Genomic DNA, 19,951 nt, shown 5'->3' with positions numbered 1-19,951 from the left:
TTACTGTAGCGCCTGAAAGCCTGCTGCTCCAAAATCACGTTGGCCTTGCATAGCAAACTAGGGACAAATCAATGACAAAAGAGCAATTGCTGTACATTACATGGCTTTCCTTCGTAAAAATCATGAGATTTTATATTGTCGGCACATGAAAGACACATCTGTCCATGTAAGTCTGTGGTTGACCAAGACGTGAATGTTGCGGATGCCGTAATGGCACACAGCTGATTGCGCGTCAAGTCACGCGTCATATAAGCCAATAACAAAAATTCGGATTCTGATATGGTTTTAGTCTCTTCTACCAAAAACTTTCGCTTCTTGGGACATTGAGCACACTTCAAAACATCGAAAATCCCAGATTATGACGACAGTAGCATTACCCAGACGACCAGACCATGGCTCTATGGGCAAGGCTATTATGTTACGGGCGAATTTCTTTCCAATATTGAGCATTCCTGGCATGAATTTACATCATTACGAAGTTTCTGTATGTTTGAACTCGGCGACTGTCTTTCAAACAACTTCTTTGCTTCGATCAGTAATATTTCTTTCTTGCTGTAGATACTTCCTGAAGCCAATACTCGAATCAATCGACGACTGTTTGTGGCAAGTCAAACTTGAACATTTCACCCCAAAATGTCTTATAAGATAGCTTACTTGACTCAAACCACGACTATAACAGATCTGGGAAGAACTCAATCGAGCCGGAATTTTACATAATGCCTTCCCGGTCTTTGATGGACGACGCAATCTATTCACTCCAAGAGCTCTTCCTCTGGTAGATGGAACTGCTACCTTCAGTGTGGATCTTCCGGACGACGACGATGATGGTCCACCTGGCAAACACGGACTCAAACTTAGTCAGAATTTTGCTTCACCTCCACCAACGTACGACACCAATGCTGAACTGTGATCAACAACAAATGGATGCTAAAATCTCGATTTTCTTTGTAGGAAACCACGTCCAGCTCGCAAGTTTCAGATAACACTCAAAAAGCTCTCTGATATCAACATGACCAGGCTTCAAAGCTTCCTCAATGGTGAATTACAGGAAACACCAATAGAGTGCCTACTCGCACTAGATGTCATAGTACGACACGGCCCATCCATCACATACACAACAGTAGGCCGCTCTTTCTTCACTCCAGAAGGCAAACAGTTCATAGCCAATGGCGCTGAACTCTGGCAAGGATTCCATCAATCCATACGCCCATCTCGCGGTCGTCTTTGGCTAAACCTCGATGTGTCTGCAACAGCCTTTTATCAACCAGGGCCCGTAGTCGATATGGTTGCCAAAATCCTAGGTCGCAACTCGGCAGACGATATTAGGCAGGCCATGAGTGATAAGGATCGTGGCAAAATTGAAAAGGTGTTGAAAAATGTTAAAGTTATGACTACGCATCGTGGTAATGCGAGACGACGATGGAGGGTATCTAGAATTACTCCTACGTCTGCGTCAAAGACCGTGTTTCCTATGAGAGATGAAGGGAGACAGATGTCTGTAGCGGAGTATTTTCAGGAACGGTATCATATTCCATTGCATTATGCGCACTTTCCGTGTTTGGTTGTAGGCGATCCAAACAAACATATATATTTGCCTATGGAGGTGTGTCAGATCATACCGGGGCAGAGGATATCACGGAAGCTGAATGAGAAGCAAACTGTAAGCTCATTGGATGATAGTATAATGAGTTTTTTTTGTTGACACCAAGTCAATCTCTCTCAAATTAGGCCGATATGATTCGCTTCACATGCCAATCACCACATATACGCTCGAACAAGATTGCAGCAGGCTTCAACTTGATACAAACAGAAGCGAACGCTACTCTAGCTGCATTCGAAACTACATTTGGTCGTGAAATGGGTACCGTGAATGCACGTGTACTTTCAACCCCAATAGTATCATATCATCCAAATTCAAGAGAACCAAACATTACACCACGAGAAGGACAATGGAATCTCAAGGATAAAAAAGTAGCGCAGAGTACGCCGATCTCGTCTTGGGCAGTCATCATCTTTACCTCTGAACGTGAATGTCCGAGGGAAGATGTGCAAAAGTTTATAAGAGAGTTAGTGTCGACTTGTCGCGATACGGGTATATCTGTTGCGACTCCTCAACCACCGTTGAGGTATTCGAATCCTGATGGGAATATTGAACTGATAATGAAGGTATTCTTCTGGCATGAGTCCTTTTTTTTGCTGCATACTTAATCGTTATCCTCATCTCGCTAGAATGGATTTATGGATGCTGGATCTGCTACCGCTGGACGACCACAGATCATATTGTGTATTTTGCCAAATATGGGAGTTCCATTATATGCAGAGATCAAGCGAGTCAGTGATACCATCATTGGGGTAGCTACTCAGTGTTTGTTGGCCAAGGTAAGAAAAATTCTTGCTGAAAAACTCAAACTAGTCAGCCGAACTATTTGATTAAGCTAATCGATTGAAATTCGGTCATCATAGCACATCCTGAATGTCAAGAAGCAATATTGTGCCAACGTGTGTCTGAAAATGAATGTTAAGATGGGAGGAACGAATGCATATTTAGGACCTCAACAATTACCATTCGTATCTGAACGTCCTACTATTGTATTTGGAGCAGACGTGACGCATTCATCGCCTGGTGAAGGCATGAAGCCTTCGATTGCTGCTCTTGTCGGTACGCCTGTTGTCTCGTTCAAGAGAATGAGATTGCCTTAATCTAATTCTTTGATTTCAGGATCAATGGATGCGCAATGCTCAAAGTATGCTGGATCGATTCGAGTGCATCGTGGTCGACAGGAGATCATGTCTGAGCTATCGAATATGGTTGCTGAACTGCTGAGAACCTTTTATCAATTCTGTGGGAGCAAACCACAACGTATTGTGTTTTATCGGTGAGCTGAAATTCTTCTCAGATAGCTTGGTTACTTTATCCCTTTTTTTCTCACAATCAAATTACGCCTGTAGAGATGGAGTTCCTGAAGGTGCATTCGCCGAACTACTCAGATCTGAAGTAGAATCCATCTTCCGTGCCTGTGAATCACTAGAACCAGGCTATCGACCCACTCTATCATTCATCGTAGTTCAGAAACGTCATCATGCCAGATTCTTCCCCATCCGTCAAGAAGATGCAGACGAGAAATCAGGAAACGTGGCACCAGGAACCATAGTAGATCGAGACATTACACATCCAGTAGAATTCGATTTCTTCTTGGCGTCTCATCCAGGATTACAAGGCACATCCAAACCAACTCATTACCACGTGATTTACGATGAGAATAATTTCTCTGCTGATGGGTTACAAGAGTTGACGTATCGGTTATGCTACTTGTATTGTCGTGCTACGAGAGCAGTGTCTGTATGTCCGCCGGCCTATTATGCACACTTGTTGGCTGCACGTGCTAGGTTTCATTTTGATGAAAATGGTAGTAGTGAAGGCAATGATCGTGTTGTGTCGGCTGCTGAGTATTCGTTTCGAACCGTCAAGGTATATTCCTGTATAAATGTTTGTACACCCGTGCTTTTTTGGCCACTGAACTGACATTACCAATTTGTTTGAATTTCTTAGCCTGACTTAGCACGCTTAATGTATTTTTTGTGAACATGTGGTTGTAATCGTGGCTTTTTGTGGGAATATCATGTATTTTTGAAAAAGTCAAAACCCATTGTACGTAGTTATCAGTTGCATCAGGTTACAAAAATACAATGATACCCTTCTTGCATTTCAAAACGAAACAGGGGTTGTAGGTTTTCGAAAGAACTCTCATCTGGATCGTTTCAAGCCTTGCGTCAGTCAGATCTTGAATGTTAGTGCACCAGCAGTTCCAAAACAGCCTGATGGAATCAGCAAGATCGTCGAGCGATGGCGACGTGTATAATGTATGATCCTGGGCCACGTAGAGCGTTAACTTTAGAAGAAAGCACTTCAAACTGGCTTGATCCAGAGACATGGAAGCAGGCAATAATGTATCTTCCGTGATGTCAACACGCCCTTGCGATCCGTGCTTGCTTGGAACAGACATTAGTAGGTCGCCCTTGCGAGCTGACACCAATGGCGGGTCCTTTGCAGCGTTGGAGTACTTCCACGGGCCTCCCTTTTCGATGGTCGCGGACGTCACATGAAATAGGGCAGCAAAACAGACGACGCCGAGATTCTTTGCTGGTTGTATGATCTCCTTTTGGAGTCCTTCAAACACATTAACTATAACTTTTCTCACTTCATTCAGATTGATTCACATTCTAGAACTCTGGGATTGAGCGGAAAGCCAAGAAAATAGTTCTTCCACGGAACTTTTTTGACCCAACCATGAACTCTTGGAACTCGCTTCACCCCAAAATTCAAATTTACGGCACTTACGACACGTGAAACTCCACTCCAATTGCTGCGATGAGAGCTTTGATTTATAGCCTTCTTGCCTTGGGTATGTGATTTTGTTTGTGTGCAATTGGTGTTTTCATATAGACTGGATTTTTAATGATTAACGAACGATGGCGTTTTAGCATATGCTAGCACGACGTTCGCATGTGTCAAAGACTCGAACTGTGCATCGAAAGTGTGCTTGAATAGAGTTTGCCAGGTCGCAACTTGTTCTGATGGTATATCTCACATTTGCGTCTACTTGCGTTTCTTGCAATGAATTCTTTTTTGAAACAGCACTAACCTAACACAATACTTATGATACTGTAGGTGTACAAAATGGATTTGAAAGTGATGTAGATTGCGGTGGTGGTGTATGTGGGAGATGCAATTTAGGGCAGATGTGTAATATCGCGAGGGATTGTAACAGTCATCATTGCAAACGTGGAGTTTGTGTGGATGTTGCTTCTTCTATGTAGGTGGAACTTTAAGAGACGTACTTTGGCTAGTTTTACTGATTTTTGCTTGTAGAATGGAGACTCCGACTCCGTCGTCAGCACCAAGTGTAGTGATAATGCCATCTAGCAAGCCTGCTACGACAACGCTACAAAAAACGAGCACGACAACACGGTTGGCAAATAGTACGAGTGTATCACCAGCAATGATATCGACGAGATCTGCCATTCCTTTAGCTGTTCCTATAGCAAACTCTGGTAAACCGGTTACCAGTACCCCGGTAGGCTCTACAAGAGCATCACCGTTCGTGACATCTAGTCAAGAATTCTCGTCAGTTGGAGTAAGTTCGTCTGCTCCATCAACAACGAGAACAGGGACAAAGCCAATATCAAGCCCAACTACCATCACTACTACTACTAGCAGGTCCACCACCACTACCACCGCCACCACCACCAACTCAGTCGCTCCATCAATCATCCCATCAAGCACTCCAACTCTCCCTTCAGCACTCTTCACCCGCACGCCACGTTCAGTTAAGGCATCACCAGCAGCTCTCCCAACCCTGGGATCCTCATGCACCTCAGCCTGCCAAGGCTCCAGCATCAAATGCATAGACAGCATATGTCAAACATCATGGAAACAACCAACATGGTCATCATCTTCCACACCATCGAACATGCTTAACGGTTGGTCCGTGTCATTCTTTGCATGGGATGCCGCGTCGCAGATAACGGCCAATCCAGATCAAAGTGGTGATTATGTGATGAGGGTCGTGTATCCTGCTGGGAGTCGCAATCCGGCGGCGAGTCCTGTTGGTGGACTTGGAGTATGTGTGGAATTCCCGCAACAAATGAATTCAGGATTGCAGTACGTGAAGATTAACTTTTTCGTGTTACTTAGTTTTATGCAGAACCTTTGGATTTGACTTATGCAAGTGTTGTGACGATTCAGTTTGATGTTTACTTTCCTTCGAATTTCAATTTTGTGCTTGGTGGGAAGCTGCCTGGTCTGTATGGTACGTGTTGCTCTAGCATGGCATCTCTTTGGAGCACAAATTTGGGTGAAGCTAATCTCTTCTTTATTGAATGTATAGGTGGTGCCACTGGATGTTCCGGAGGCGCAAGTGCTGATTCCTGCTTCTCATCAAGGTATCCATCAAGATTTTATGGGCGCCTTTTTTGCTCTTCTTCATTTGTGTACTGGATGCGTATCAACTCGTACTCCATCGACCCGTTAGACACATGTGGAGAACAGGCGGACTTGGGGAAGCGTACCTTTACGTCCCAGTATCAGAACAACCAGCAGACTTTTGCTCTCTCCCTCCACTAACCATATGCAATTCTGATTTCGGAGTCTCACTAAGTCGAGGTGCCTTCACGTTCGCAACCGGCAAATGGAACACCATCAAGCAGAGAATCGTACTCAACAGTTTCGACAAGAATGGAGCCCCGAATATGGATGGAGGCATTCAAGTTTCGTGGTCTGTGGATGGTAATCCTGCGCATGTTGTTATTGACTACGAATCTATGGTGTGGCGACAGTATGAGAGTGTGACTGCTTTGGGTATGCAGGCAAGTCAATAGTATTGCATTCAATCTCTTTTTTTTGCTCTGCTGACTTGACGATCTTCACCCCTTAGTTCGACACGTTCTTCGGGGGCTCCGATGACACTTATAACAGCCCAACAACCCAGTACGCGTATTTCAGGAGAATGAGCATGTCTGCCTACTAGGTTTATGACAAAGTCCCAAAGCGTCCCTTTGGATGCATTTTCTACCACGCACAATACACGTGTTTCAAGAGTTTCAGCATTTCGCAAAACTGGATTTATGATGAAATTCACGTTTACATTAATCTTCAGCTCCTTGAATCAATATTTTCTTAAGCATATTATTTTTCAGCATACAAATACAAAGAGTCTAAACAATAAAGATGCGACCTTATTGCGCGTTTTCATAGGTATTGCCGCTCCTTCCTTGACGTGATCTAGTCTGGTTCAACGTGAACAAAAAGCAGTGACTTTGCAGGATTCGAAAAACACAAGAGGAAGAAACCGTTGTTTGAATGGAATGCGTCTTGTCTGCTGCAGCTCTGAAGCGTAAGTATAATTCATAAGGTCTACTTGCAGTTGTTGGTATGATATGCTGCAGAAGCTTACATCCTGTTTGTTTGGTCGTTTTTAGCATTTGGTAGATTTCTGACATGTCTGAGTCGTATTGGAGACGATCTGCAATTAGACGCATTAGACAATAAGGTATTTATCTCTTTATTTAGGATTCAAGCCCTCTTGTGGCCTAACATCAGCAATTCGTATAGATCATGTTATGGACTGTCAATTCGTCCAGATCTGCATTCTGTCTATTTACCCTGACGGATGGATTCTTTGATCGAATACATATAAATCCTCAAAATCAGAGACAGCATCAAAATGGTGTCTTGACGGGTGATGCTAGAAAAGTTAATTGCAAGCTTCTTCTGAAGGTAAGTTGGACGAAAGCTAGATTATTTTTCACCCAGCAAAAATCTAACATTTATCATCCAACAGCCATTCATGAACATATTCAAAGGCAAAAATAATGTCGACACCGTCGACCGCTGCAAAATATCAATCACATACGATGGTGCAGACAAGGACCGTCTAGTCGTCCAACTCTTCTGTAAACACGGGGTCGTCAAAACCCACAGACTAAACTACCAGGCTTCAGACGATCAAAAGGCACTATACTCGAAAGATGTGTGTAGACACAAACTGGTTATACCGCCTAAAATGCTGGGAGAATTGTTGATGAACTTTGGGACTAAACTGGAAGAGGTTACGTTGAGAGCTGATCAGCAGTCTGTTGTGTTAAAGAGTTTTACGGAGCTTGCTATCCCGGGCAATAATCATCGGACTGGTATGTGAGGCAAAAAATCAAATGGAAGGCACAAATGACAACTCGAGGTTACTTCCTCATTACACTCAATCCACTTAGATGAACCACCAAGACATTTACAGACAGAGTTGAGCATTGATCCAGAAGACTTTGATTTGTGTGAAATACAGAATGAAGCTGAAGTGACTTTTGGGTTGAAAGAATTGAAGGTAGACGTGGATTTGTGATTTTTCGGCTCAATGTTGCTTTCTTGCTCGTGTTCTTGCCTTTGACTTTCTCAAAACCTCTTGCTCTGTATCTCTCTAGGCCATCATTCATTTTGCTGAGAATTCCGGTGAGCCATTGTCAGCTTTCTTTGATCAAAAGGGCAGGTAGGAACCCATTATGTCTTCCACTGGAAGGGTCTTTTTGCTTCAGCTAACAACTACATACGCTCTCGCACGCAACCACGAAAGCCCCATCATATTCTCAACAAGTGTCACGAACTGTTTTGTGGTGGATTTAGCATTGGCCACTATAGCTAGCGTAGATGCATCAAGTCAGCCTTCACAAACATTTTCTCGACAAGCCTCACAATCAAATAAATCTCAATCAACAAGTAATCCTCAAACGACTACGACAAGTAATCCCTCCTCGAAAAGAAATAGTGTGCCCTCTTCTCCTCGAGCTGGACCTATACCCAAACCAACAGACCCTCCACAAGTTAGAGTGGAACGCCCTGCATTCAACAACAACACACCGGTAACATTCAACACCAACGGCTTTGCAAACAACAATGCTGCTGGTCCGTCACGAGCAAATCCAACACCTAATGCAAATGGACCACCTATACCGACACCGACCTCACATATGAAACCACCACCAGCACCATTCGGTCAAGCCAATTCGTCACTGCGAGTAACACCACCAGATTATAATATACCACCAGATAACAATGTACAATTACAAGAAGTAAATTATGAGCTGAATTATGATGATGCTCTTTTTGATGGTGATTTGGATGATTATCTGGTTGGAGAACATTCATATCAGGAAGTGCCGTTGCAGGGTGGTCAGCAACGTGATGGGTTGGGATTCGGAGGAGATGGTGGAGGAGAGCAACAGCAGAATGATAAAGGTGTTGAGGAGGAGCAAGTTGACAATGACGATGAAGAAGTTCCAGCTTCTCCACCTCGGGGTCCACATGTAGATACTTTGCTGAAGCGGCTGGAGGATATTCGGCAGTCAGGTATATGTCGTTGGGTTTGTGGTCTGTCAAGAAAACTATAGGTTGATTGACTTACTTTTTTTGGTGTCGAATTTGTTTTAGCTCATCAAGCAAGGACACGACCAGCCGATGATGACGACGATGAGGAGATTCCTCCTACTCAAGTTCCAAAGAAGGTGAGTCCTGTTTGCTAATTCATTACTTGACGTCCGTGAAAGTCTAACACCAAAGAATAATAATAGATGCGATTCTTGTCAGACCCACCAAAATCAAACAACAAAGACCTCAAATCATAGTGTAGTAACTAGTAGTTTATTTTGAAACCCATTGTAAATTTTTGCTAATCGTTTCAAATGTGATATATAAGTGTAAAAAAGAGTATACTTCTCCAACAGCGGTATTACAAAGACAACACAACCATAATTCTTATTAAAACGACTCAACGCCCTTCCCATCTCCCCTCAACAGTAACCGACACAGTCTCTTAATCCAATCTCCTCAACAGATAATCAACTTCAACCAACTTTGTCAATGGAATGACAAATTTCTCATAAACATCTCTAATAACCTGTGGCCTCACTTTATAATTCTTGACTGCCGACACATCATCAGGATCCTGTCCATAAGCCATCGCTTTCTTCTCCAGCCGAGCGAGTAAACGAGCCTCAACGACTCGATCCGTCAACAGCTCTTCAATTGCAGCACGATCTTGTGCTTTGATGAGCGACACGTATTTGTCGTGTTCTGGACCAATGAATTTTGCTTCTGCTACGAATTTGCCTGCAAAAAACGAGCGTTGCGTTAGGAGAAAACAATAGAGCTATATACTACAGATAGTGGAATATTCTATGCCTCTTCACAACCACAGCAACTGTCTCTTGTATCTTTTAATCTAAAGTATCAACATACCATAATGTATTCTCCGACTAATAGCCTGCAACGCCTCAATATCCCTTGTCGTCGCACTTCCATAGTTCAAGTCATCACCAGCAGCCGCTATAACAGGTATAATCTCCTTGACATAGATATCGAATATCTGTGGGTTGATGTTGATATCGTTGGGGTGCAGTATCGATGGGTATGGTAGTGCTTGGAGTATGGGTGCGGGGAGTGATGATGGTGACGAGAATGGGTATTCGTCTGGGGATGTGTAACGGCGTACTTTTGCTGTAAGTAGAAAGTTACGAGATATCGCGTGAGATGAGGAGAAAAAGGGATATATTGAAGGTTGGTATATACCATGCACAGATTCCACTTCTAGCAGAAACCATGAGAGGAATGATCCCGAGAAGCCATTAGCGAATGCGAATTTCCCAGGCTCGTATATGGCTGCGTTTGACATGAATTGGGCTCGTTCGATAAAAGCTAAGTAAAATGGTAATGTGTTGGAATGCGAAGTTTGGATGCAGTCCTATCGTTTAATGAAATGTAGCTTCCGAGCAGAGACAATGGGTATAAAACCAAACTTCAGGTGCTTATATATAGTTTCCCCCCAAATGCAGTCCATTTCACCTATGAAATCAAACACGCAACGGGACTTACCAAAGATGATTGTATCCTCACAGCGAATGAGGACATCACGGATTTTGGCGAGGGAGAGAGTGTTTTCTTTTAGAGCGAGCAGATTCATGTTGTCGGTTGCGGGAGGCGAGGGCGGCAGTATGCGGTGGATTGTTTCACTGGACGAAGAGCTTTCGGTTTGTTGCACCATGTTTGTGTTGGATGAATTGTGGGTATGTGTGGGCGGAGAAGAGAGATGCAAGCAATCACAGTGAATCACGTAGAGAAACGCGTTACTATAATCATAACATCAAAATATATTATTTGCCGTGTGCAAAATAATAGAGAAAAATACAAAGTTTTTAAATCATTGACAGTGGGTCAATCTTTGACACACAATCGCCCTCACTAATGTCCCATCCCTTAAACGTCAACGTCACCGCCCGCTACTTATGATATTCTCCAATATATCCCTAAATCCACCTAGAGCTGGAAACTCAGAGCTCATACCACGCAACGCCTTCAATACACCAGCTTTGATACGTGATATTCCAAGTTTACCCTTCGATCCAGTAATAGCAGCTTTTGACATTCTAGCTAAACATGATCCAGCCTCAAAGAAGGCAAATGCTGCTTGTTGAGGGATACGACTGCATTTAGGATCGTGAGGCAAAAGGTACTGAGTCAATAATTCTGTTATAGCTAGTGATGCTTGCAAGCAGGTTTTGACTGATGGGTCTTTGGATGCTTGTGATGGTGGGAGTGTCATAATACGTTGCGATGCACGGGGTTGGTGTAGTGATAGTAAAGCATAGTTGTATGTTATATGCAAGAAGCATAGTAGCCATGGTCTAATCATTGAGTAAAGTACGTTAGTTGTGTCACAAAAAAGTGGCAAAAAACCAAGCTGGCAGTTCGACAACGAATCTAAGAATCCCAACCGGTGCTCCCAAATTGTTACACTTACGAGTCAGAAGTAAGGGACGGTTGAAACCCAGCAGAATGTATCGACAAATCCCTATATCGAGCTGGCAATGCATCCCACCACAATCTCATCTCCTCATCAACTCGAGGCAAATCCCGTGAATACTCGTCCGAGTCTCGAGCTTCCATACCAAACTCATCATCCCATACCCGCACTACTTTCAATCGTCCGACAGCAATCGATTCCATATGCTTGGTAATTCCACAATCAGGCTCCATTATACCCCCTTGTTTACGTACAGATCGATAACTCATAGCCCGAGTCAATAACAGTCGTGCTTCAATCAAGTGCACGTATACATCGGGTTCGTTCTGTATTACCAGTGCGGGTTTAATATCCTGTTCGTCAAGCAGTGATGAATGAGGAGGCGTTTCAGCGTCCATTGCCCATCCCATAAGTTGATCGAACATGAGAGACGGACTGGCAGGCATGTAATTTGGTGTCATCAAGCCTGGGAAGATGGGTTCTAATGCTGCTGGGTCGGATGTAAATAAAGGCGGTCGTGACTCGTATACGATGGGTTCAGGTGAAGCTAATGCTGTTGGGTCTGCAGTTTCCCATAATCTTTCACTTGATGGTAATTTGACGGGGTACTCTAAAAGTATTGAGCACAATGAATTCTTTGTTGGTGTAGACATTCCGCCCTTCATGTTTGGCCTTACCTGAGGGTATCAGTCTAGGTCGAGCAAAAGATGCAGACAGCCATGAATCAATCAGATAACAACACCACCACACGCGCCTTTGCCTCTCCTTCTCCAGCCACGATATAGGTTCTCCGCTACTACGTTCATCAGGATCAACATCGAAACCCAGATACAAAGCTAATCGTGCAGCCATGCTGGTAAACGCACCAGCAGCTTGCACCTCGCCCAACCCAAAAGCATACCTATTTTAAAAATCAAAATGATGTTTAAAATTTGTTATTCCAGTGACCCATTTGGAAAACATAAGATATTTTTTCTTTACCGTTCTAGCAACAACAACGCTATAATAGTATCACAATTCGGCGTAGTTTCCACCATTTCAGTTACCAGAGATCGGGCCAACCGGTAAAAGACTTCGCCACGTTGACACCATTGAGTAGAGACACCATTGATAATTGCTTCTTGCTTGGAATGTTGTGCACCGAGAGCACATACGCTGTATAATAATAATTTGTTTGATATCTGTCGTTTGCCTACTAGATCTAGGAATGATGGGCGATGAAGCAGATTCAGGGGTGCGAGAGGATGATGATATAAAAAGTATGATTCGGATAACTCTTGCAAGTCCAACATGTCTGTTAGTTTCAGTCTGAAGGGCCGTTCTATACTGTGTATGGGTTGAGGTCTCTTTGGAATGATTGGTTTATGGCGGATTGCTACTTTAGAGCGAGACTTTGATGATCGTGATGATTGTTGCGACTGTTGTTGTTTCATTTGCAGCTGGAGCTCTTTGAGTCTCTTTTTCAATTCAGCGGCATCTATATGAGCTTGAGTGAGTATTATTGTGTGTAAATCAAGAATGCAACATGGTACGAACATGCGAGATGTTTTGGATCAGCAAAGTCCTCCTCAGCGTTGTAGAATGGATCAAAGTCACATTTGAGTTCTGCAGTTTTACAGTTCCCACATATAGGAGCTACACCATCACATTTCCTCTTCCTTCTTCGACAGTGCACACACGCATGTGATATCTTCTTTCGTGCAGCAGTTCTATGTCGTTGTTGTGGAGCAGCAGCTAGAGCGATCTGAGGTTGCTGAATACCATTCCCTAATGACTCAAATGACATATCCAACGGGTTGAATGTGCTATATGACGGTGTCCCGTATTCAGCATACTCTTCATCGTCCTCCTGCATTAAATTGGGTAATAGATGTGGTGAACCCCACGATGGAGTATTTAATAGTTCGGGCTCATAGTCATCGATAGTTGCCAGAGTCACAGACGGACCCGTGTCCCATGTTGAAGCTGGTTGATGCAGTGCAATCAAGTTCGATGATGTTTGGTTTGGGGATGTTAATGTTGGTATTGCGACATTGTTCGCAGCTAGAAGGTCTACTATTGTTTGATAAAGCCTTTGCTGCTCGTCATTTGATGGCATCGGACCCGAGGAGAACATTGGGGCCATCGAGACAGGCGTACTGGCCATACTGGAGCTGCAAGGAGGAATTGTGTCAGAAAGTATGAATAGAGAAACCTGTTTGATACAGGATGCATACCTGGCTAGTAGTTGTAGTAGCACGCTATGATCAAATCTATGCGTCCTCGCTACTCACTACGCTATAAAAACGTTGATTCCGTCAGAAATGCCGATCTCTGCGAAAAACGATTTCATGGGCAACATCATTTGCATCGAATGGAAGAATTAATTATTCAAACAAACTCGATTTATGCTCAATATACGCGCGATATTATCAGGAGCCTTTCTTTAAGCCTCGAAGAAGACTATTTGAAACGTCCTGTCACCCAACATGTTCTATGTGCAAGATGACTCCAAAGCAAGCGTCGAAGGCTAACCGCAAGCATAGTTCTCGAATCAAAGACTTGCTCGACAGCTCACGAAATCATCGGAATTGCAATCAGTCTCCTGTTGGCACAAAGATCTACAGGCAAACTGCCTCCATACTTTGATTTCTTCTACGTGTTGACTTGACGGAGAGAATTGGACGTGTCTAAGAGCATCCAATCACTCGAGTCGAGTAGCTGACACGTAGTCCGCCCTCAATTGAAGTACTTTGCCTTGTGATATTAGCTTTTCTACCGGTTATTCTGACCATACGTCCAGACTACTCCAGACAAGACAAAGCACTTTGTAACCTCAAGAGCATGAAGCATGAATTCCGACTATTTTACTATTTTACAACATTTAATGCTTGACTGATGCCCTCATTTTTATTGTCAAAGCTTCCAAAAGTTGCAGCTAAGCATAGCTCCCATGTCAAGTTTTGGTGACGTAAAAATACCAAAATCTTTAAACTGTCGAATATCTGATAGCTAGATAGCTGTGAGATAGTAGGCATACGACTGCGGCCCCCTTTTTCACGTGCAGCGCTACCGGTGACCTACGGCTTCTCCACGTGGACTTCAGTTTTCCGGCAAACCATCATCACATAGATATTTATCATGGCCGTAGACGTATTAGTGGACATTGAGCATCCTGTATTATTGGATTTACCTATTAGGAGATCAGTGGAAGTCGCCGTATTCGATGCTCCACCGGTAATCAACCACATCAAGAGGTCGAAGTCAAACAGGGACTCTCAAGCGAGACGAGAGAAGCCAGGCAAGCCAGGATCACGTAGGAGAAGGCGATATGATAATAGTAAGTCTCTCTTCTCTTCTATCTTTGCACATTTGTCCTTATCGTGCATCCAACATTTATATTGTCACTACACTGCCTGATTATGCTTCTTGCATCCTCAATCAGATAGATTACTCGACAATCCGTTGAAGCCGACTGCAGATGACATCTTACCAGTCGATCGTCTGCCATATGTTAGGAGTGCTCCTTCTATATTTTCTATATGCGCCAATATGAAAATCGTTATACCAACAGACGTGGAAACACCATCGTCGCATCCCAAAGAACCTGCCTCGAAATCCCGAAAGCCGCCTCAGCGGCTATCTAGCAAGATACGCGACTACACTTCTGATGCATCGGATTGGATGTATGCTATAGATGGATCCATTCGAGGGCTCGCGAATAAAATCGCTGGTGTCAAGAGCAAGGACCATTGGAATGCTGAGGCTACTGATTCTTTTGGAAGGTTGATATTGCATACTGTGGCACGCTTTTATGGGTTGACTTCAACCAGTAAGAATGTGCCCTCGTTGATGAGCAGACCTCACATGTGTATCAACATTTTTATAACCATTAGGTGTTGCGACACCGAATGGTAGAGTAGTTAGAGTCTATGGAGGAAACAAACAGATATCGGCTCCACCAGCAGAGTCCTTCTTGGACTACATAGCCTCCTTCTAAAGCTCTGCAACTATCAAAGGACTATTTGGGAATCCCAACTACGTTTTTATCTGTGTTTTCGTAATATAAATATTATAGATCTAGAAGCTAGCAGTGATAAAGATGGGTTTTACGTTACTTTACGTGTCGCGACCACTCAAGACTCAAGATTGTGGTGATGGAGCTGTAATTAATTGAATTGAAACTGTTTAAATACCCGTGTATATGCTTATTCATGCCCAAATCACGTCATCAATGTTGAAAAACTGTTCCGCTACACCTTTTCATTCAAAAACTCGACACAAACACAAGTGGCTCTCATCGAAACAGACCGTTGAGCAAGCACGAACATGGTCACGAAAGTACTCATACCGGAAGACACTGTACAGTCCTTTGCAAGCCTGTCTAAGGCCGCAAACAGCAGCAGCAACCATCATAAACATCTGTCCACCATTGCAAGTGCTATTCGTAAGAGCAAACGATGCGTAGTCATTACCGGTGCTGGCATATCTGTATCTGGTGGTATTCCAGTAAGTGAATCTTATCCGTATCTGCTTGCTCTTCTTATTCGCAGCATGCTTCATTTCAACAAACATCCCTACTGAATTTGAATTTGGCAATTGATCAAAACAAAAACACGACGATGAGGAACGAGCTTACTAATTCAATATAATGAATTTCGAATCAATAGGATTTTCGCTCTGCTGATGGTCTATATAGTCTAGTAAAAGCCAAATATCCAAATACGATCGTCAAGGGTAAAGATCTCTTTGATGCCACGCTCTTCAAAGACCCAGTCACGACACAAGTATTCTATTCCTTCATGGGTGAACTCAAAGAGCTGATAAAGAATGCCAACGTAACTCCCACACATCGCTTCCTCAAGAATCTAGAAGACCAAAACCGTCTGCTACGATGCTATACCCAAAACATTGATGGAATGGAGGCTCGCTTGGGCATGTCATCTGACTTGGATTCTGGTAAAAAGACTACTGGTACTCGTGTAGTCCGCCTGCATGGTGACTTGGATACGCTAAAGTGTACATTATGTAAATCGAAATACGCCTTCTCTCAAACGGATGTAGACTGCTACAAGGGTGGATCTGCACCTGCTTGTCCCAACTGTGTCCAAAACGATGAAATTCGAACTGCTATGGGCAAACGGGCCGTCACTGTGGGCTTACTACGACCTAATATAGTATTGTATAATGAACACCATGAATCCGGTGATGTGATTGCTGACTTGACTACTCACGATATACGTAAAAAGCCTGACTTGCTGATTGTCATGGGCACGTCACTCAAAGTGCATGGCATCAAACACTTGGTTAAGGACCTGGCTCAAGCTGTACATGCTGTACCGGGCCGCCAAGTAATACTAGTAAACCGTGTCGAGCTAGCCAAATCTGAATGGGACGATGTGTTTGATTACCATATACAATCTGATACAGACCATGCAGTCATAACTCTTGAAGCTCTTGTAAACAAAATGGAAACTGAAGCTGCTAAGAAGGATGCTGCGAGAAAGGCACTCAAAGCCAGCAGACCAGAAACAGGTGTTGCTGCCATTCCATCTCCAGTCAAACTTATAGTTGTTGGTGGACGTGGTGGGTCTCCTGCTAATGATCAGGAGAATGCTTTTGTCAAGGCTGGTATGAAGAGTACCAAACCAAGGTCGACTACTATTACTCCTGCCGCCGCCGTTAAGCCTTCTTCCTCGTCGTCTATACCCATTAAGAGCCGCTCTTTATCAAATAGTAAACCCAGTGTTGTCACTGATGATAAACCACCGGTCGCTAGCAAAGCCAGAGGCAGCAATCGTAATAACAATAGTAATAACAGTGATGCGGTCATGGGTGGTACGAGTCCTCTCCAACCGAATAGTCCTCTTCAACCCAATAGCAAAGTCATTCCAAACCAAGTAAATGTCAAGGGCAAAGCATCGAATCGTAGTACTGTACTAAAGGAAACTGTATTATATGTAAAGAGCGAGTCAGAGGAGGGAGCAGCTGATGAATTATTAATAGTGGACGGGAAGCAGCAGGTTGATATTGAGTACTTTGCACAAGGTGTCGAATTTGGTAATGCTTCAGATACCACCGATGGTGAAACAACACCCATCTCACCATCGAAACGAAACAAGAAGGCGAATGTATCTCCTACAAAGAAACGTAGGATACCCAAACAAGTTACAGCAACAAAGACCGTTGTCGATGAACAGGATGATGAGGAGGATGAGGATGTCAAGATTATTGTTGAAACTCCCGCGCAACATAATGTAAAATCGAAACTACCAGAGCCAATGATATTAGATGTAGAACAACCATCCAACAACAAGGGTATTCGACCAACCACTCCAGAGACGTCTGCATCTCAGGATTATAGTAGGCAGGTACAAACATCACCGGGAGAACGTGCCAAACTCAGGATACAGTCTCTCGCTGCTACCAAGAAGGCTGCTCCTTCAGCTCCACCACCCGCTTCCATAAATGCATTCATGAAGGCAAAGAAGAGGACTACTGCTACAGCAGCAGCAACAGTAACAAGCTCAGGAAAAGGAAAAGCACCTGCTGCTGTCACTACTACTGATGTTGAATTGCCACGTACTCTCACCAGATCTAATGGAAGAATTGTGCGTGCACGAGGGTAAATATAGAATTAAGTGGGATATACCATCTTTGCAATTAGCACGTCATTTTGTCCATAAAGTCTCTGTGTATATTGTATAATAGCATTAGCAAAACGAACGCTTTAATAAACCCGCCGTGTTGTATACAATTATATTCTTTAGAAGCGTTTGGTCTGTGATTTGCCTGTCGCAAAAGCAAAATACATGCCAGCAAGTAAAGTTGATGCTAAGAGCACAAACCCTAGGTACATCATGCCGGTGTAGAAGTGATTCTAAAGTTCAAAATGAAAATCAGTCTCACAATGAAAGGTAGTGAAAATGGAAGGTTTACCAGCCATGATCCTGATGGAGGAGCGAATATTGCATGCACTACACGTTCTGCTGGTGGACGCATGAGCCCTCGTGCTCGCTTTTCTGGGTTTATGATGCTGGATGATGAGATGCGGAGTATGTCGTGGTGATCTAGTGTAAGGAGGTGATGTGTTAGCATGAGTGGTTGTGTAGATCACGCAGTCAGGTCATGGCTTGTCGCATACCAGACACTTCACCCGTCCAAGCAGTAAATCCTATATATGCGGTTGTGGGAAGCGAAACATTGTTGGCTGTAAAGCATGTTTCCCAGGTGTCCATTCCTTTAACGTTCAAGTCAACCTACGAATACAATATACGTGAGAGAAGGAACATACAGGAGTTGCATACTTTGGCATTGACCACTAGTTTCGCATTACCTGTAAATATTCACCCCGAATATACCTAACTTTAGCCCTCGTACCCACATACTTGTTTCTGAAATCCGAACTACATCCACCCATCTGCTGATCATATCCATCGTTCTCATGCTGGTATTTCTGAGTCCCATTATTCAGGATGCCATACACGTATGGGAACGTATGACGATGTCTTCCATTTGAATACGTGTCAAAGAATACGCCGAGCCCAGTCCATTCATCCTTGTATCCGAATACGGGACCGGGGGTTTCACGTTCAGTAGTAAACCAGAATGCGAATCCGTCGCCGTAGAGGGCGGTAGTGTGGCCATGGACCTTAAAGTCGAATTCTATTTCCCAGGATGCGGATGTGAAGGGCTAATGTGCCAAAAAAATAATGATGAAGAAGCACTATACGATTCGAGCGACTAGATGGAGCTTACGACACGACTCCATAGCCACCCTTGTTTGGATTGGCGATCAGGAGCTAGACGGACATAGTTCATTACTTCGACATAACAATCTATATAGGTAAGTATGTGAGGACCCAGAGTGTCCATCAGAATTGGCACAAGCGAGTTTTTTTTTACCTCCTCCAAAGTTCCACCATCTAGTACAAACAAGGGTAGAATATTTATAAGTAAAAATCCAGATCAAATCCTGCAAAAGAAACAGCAATTGACAACTCACCGGTTGTTTAGATTCTCTTCTACAAATGATCACAGGGCGAAGAACGAGTGAGTTAGAAGCTTCCAACGCACAGAATCACGACTAGAAATATACAAATATATGGACATACCGACATAAGGGGAATGCAAGGAGAATGAATGTAATGGAATATTGGTTTCAGCAGTAGGACCTGGTTTGACGACCTGCTGGTCTCCATAGACCAGAGGGACAAGAAGCAGACAGATGAGGGTATACAGTGGCACCTGATGGGCAAGCATCATGACATTCCGTTCTGGACAAGTGACTTTGATGTTTTGATTTTGTAGAGAAGTGAGTGAATTCAGAGAGGACGTAAGAGACGAGAGGAGACGAGAATACGCCAGCCGTCACGTGGAAATACGCGTAATTCTGGTGTCTCGATTCACATCTTCTTTACAATTCCATATGCAAGACTGCTGGATCTTTACGCAAGCAATTTAATCCAACGATTTAGCTAACAGGTAACGTGTATGTCACAAGTCCTTGCTATCACAGTTCCACTCTTTATTGCTCTTTATAACATTTTATCTTCTGCATCTTCGTTTTAGTCTCCCAAATTCTGGAACTGTCTGCCATCAAACCACAAGTGTTTCAACCAATCTAG

At 43.5% G+C, this 19,951-nt stretch overlaps 6 protein-coding genes across 6 annotated transcripts; 3 read left to right on the top strand and 3 right to left on the bottom strand.

Annotated features, from left to right (window-relative positions):
• Window positions 1–358: 358 nt before the first annotated feature.
• SmJEL517_g03304 (uncharacterized protein) lies at window positions 359–3,583 on the top strand (the record flags this gene model as incomplete). Its single annotated transcript, XM_031169232.1, has 10 exons — window positions 359–484; window positions 559–600; window positions 680–885; window positions 952–1,660; window positions 1,729–2,166; window positions 2,230–2,379; window positions 2,464–2,659; window positions 2,720–2,876; window positions 2,950–3,469; window positions 3,551–3,583. 10 exons carry the CDS (start codon window positions 359–361, stop codon window positions 3,581–3,583), a joined length of 2,577 nt encoding a protein of 858 aa, XP_031024721.1.
• Window positions 3,584–4,871: 1,288 nt separating this feature from the next.
• SmJEL517_g03303 (uncharacterized protein) lies at window positions 4,872–9,186 on the top strand (the record flags this gene model as incomplete). Its single annotated transcript, XM_031169231.1, has 12 exons — window positions 4,872–5,621; window positions 5,696–5,810; window positions 5,889–5,943; window positions 6,033–6,358; window positions 6,979–7,049; window positions 7,112–7,276; window positions 7,341–7,689; window positions 7,768–7,877; window positions 7,975–8,039; window positions 8,124–8,896; window positions 8,978–9,051; window positions 9,184–9,186. The coding sequence occupies 12 exons, from the start codon at window positions 4,872–4,874 to the stop codon at window positions 9,184–9,186; spliced, it is 2,856 nt and encodes a 951-aa protein (XP_031024726.1).
• Window positions 9,187–9,359: 173 nt separating this feature from the next.
• On the bottom strand, window positions 9,360–10,586 carry ARO7 (chorismate mutase; the record flags this gene model as incomplete). Its single annotated transcript, XM_031169230.1, has 4 exons — window positions 9,360–9,655; window positions 9,785–10,042; window positions 10,115–10,240; window positions 10,418–10,586. The coding sequence occupies 4 exons, from the start codon at window positions 10,584–10,586 to the stop codon at window positions 9,360–9,362; spliced, it is 849 nt and encodes a 282-aa protein (XP_031024727.1).
• A 225-nt stretch (window positions 10,587–10,811) lies between these two features.
• Window positions 10,812–13,491, bottom strand: SmJEL517_g03301 (uncharacterized protein; the record flags this gene model as incomplete). The annotated part of the gene is made up of 5 exons (XM_031169229.1): window positions 10,812–11,226; window positions 11,343–11,955; window positions 12,023–12,246; window positions 12,327–12,822; window positions 12,882–13,491. The coding sequence occupies 5 exons, from the start codon at window positions 13,489–13,491 to the stop codon at window positions 10,812–10,814; spliced, it is 2,358 nt and encodes a 785-aa protein (XP_031024724.1).
• Window positions 13,492–15,653: 2,162 nt separating this feature from the next.
• On the top strand, window positions 15,654–17,953 carry SmJEL517_g03300 (uncharacterized protein; the record flags this gene model as incomplete). The annotated part of the gene is made up of 2 exons (XM_031169228.1): window positions 15,654–15,833; window positions 15,995–17,953. 2 exons carry the CDS (start codon window positions 15,654–15,656, stop codon window positions 17,951–17,953), a joined length of 2,139 nt encoding a protein of 712 aa, XP_031024725.1.
• Window positions 17,954–18,090: 137 nt separating this feature from the next.
• On the bottom strand, window positions 18,091–19,586 carry SmJEL517_g03299 (uncharacterized protein; the record flags this gene model as incomplete). Its single annotated transcript, XM_031169227.1, has 8 exons — window positions 18,091–18,204; window positions 18,264–18,394; window positions 18,469–18,583; window positions 18,661–19,017; window positions 19,083–19,162; window positions 19,230–19,249; window positions 19,330–19,348; window positions 19,439–19,586. 8 exons carry the CDS (start codon window positions 19,584–19,586, stop codon window positions 18,091–18,093), a joined length of 984 nt encoding a protein of 327 aa, XP_031024791.1.
• Window positions 19,587–19,951: the final 365 nt, after the last annotated feature.

The sequence above is a fragment of the Synchytrium microbalum genome, assembly GCF_006535985.1.
Source record: "Synchytrium microbalum strain JEL517 chromosome Unknown SmJEL517_scf0017, whole genome shotgun sequence".
Taxonomy (NCBI): Eukaryota; Fungi; Chytridiomycota; class Chytridiomycetes; order Synchytriales; family Synchytriaceae; genus Synchytrium; species Synchytrium microbalum.
The sequence above is the reverse complement of the archived record's forward strand: the minus strand, read 5'-3'. Positions and strand labels throughout refer to the sequence as shown.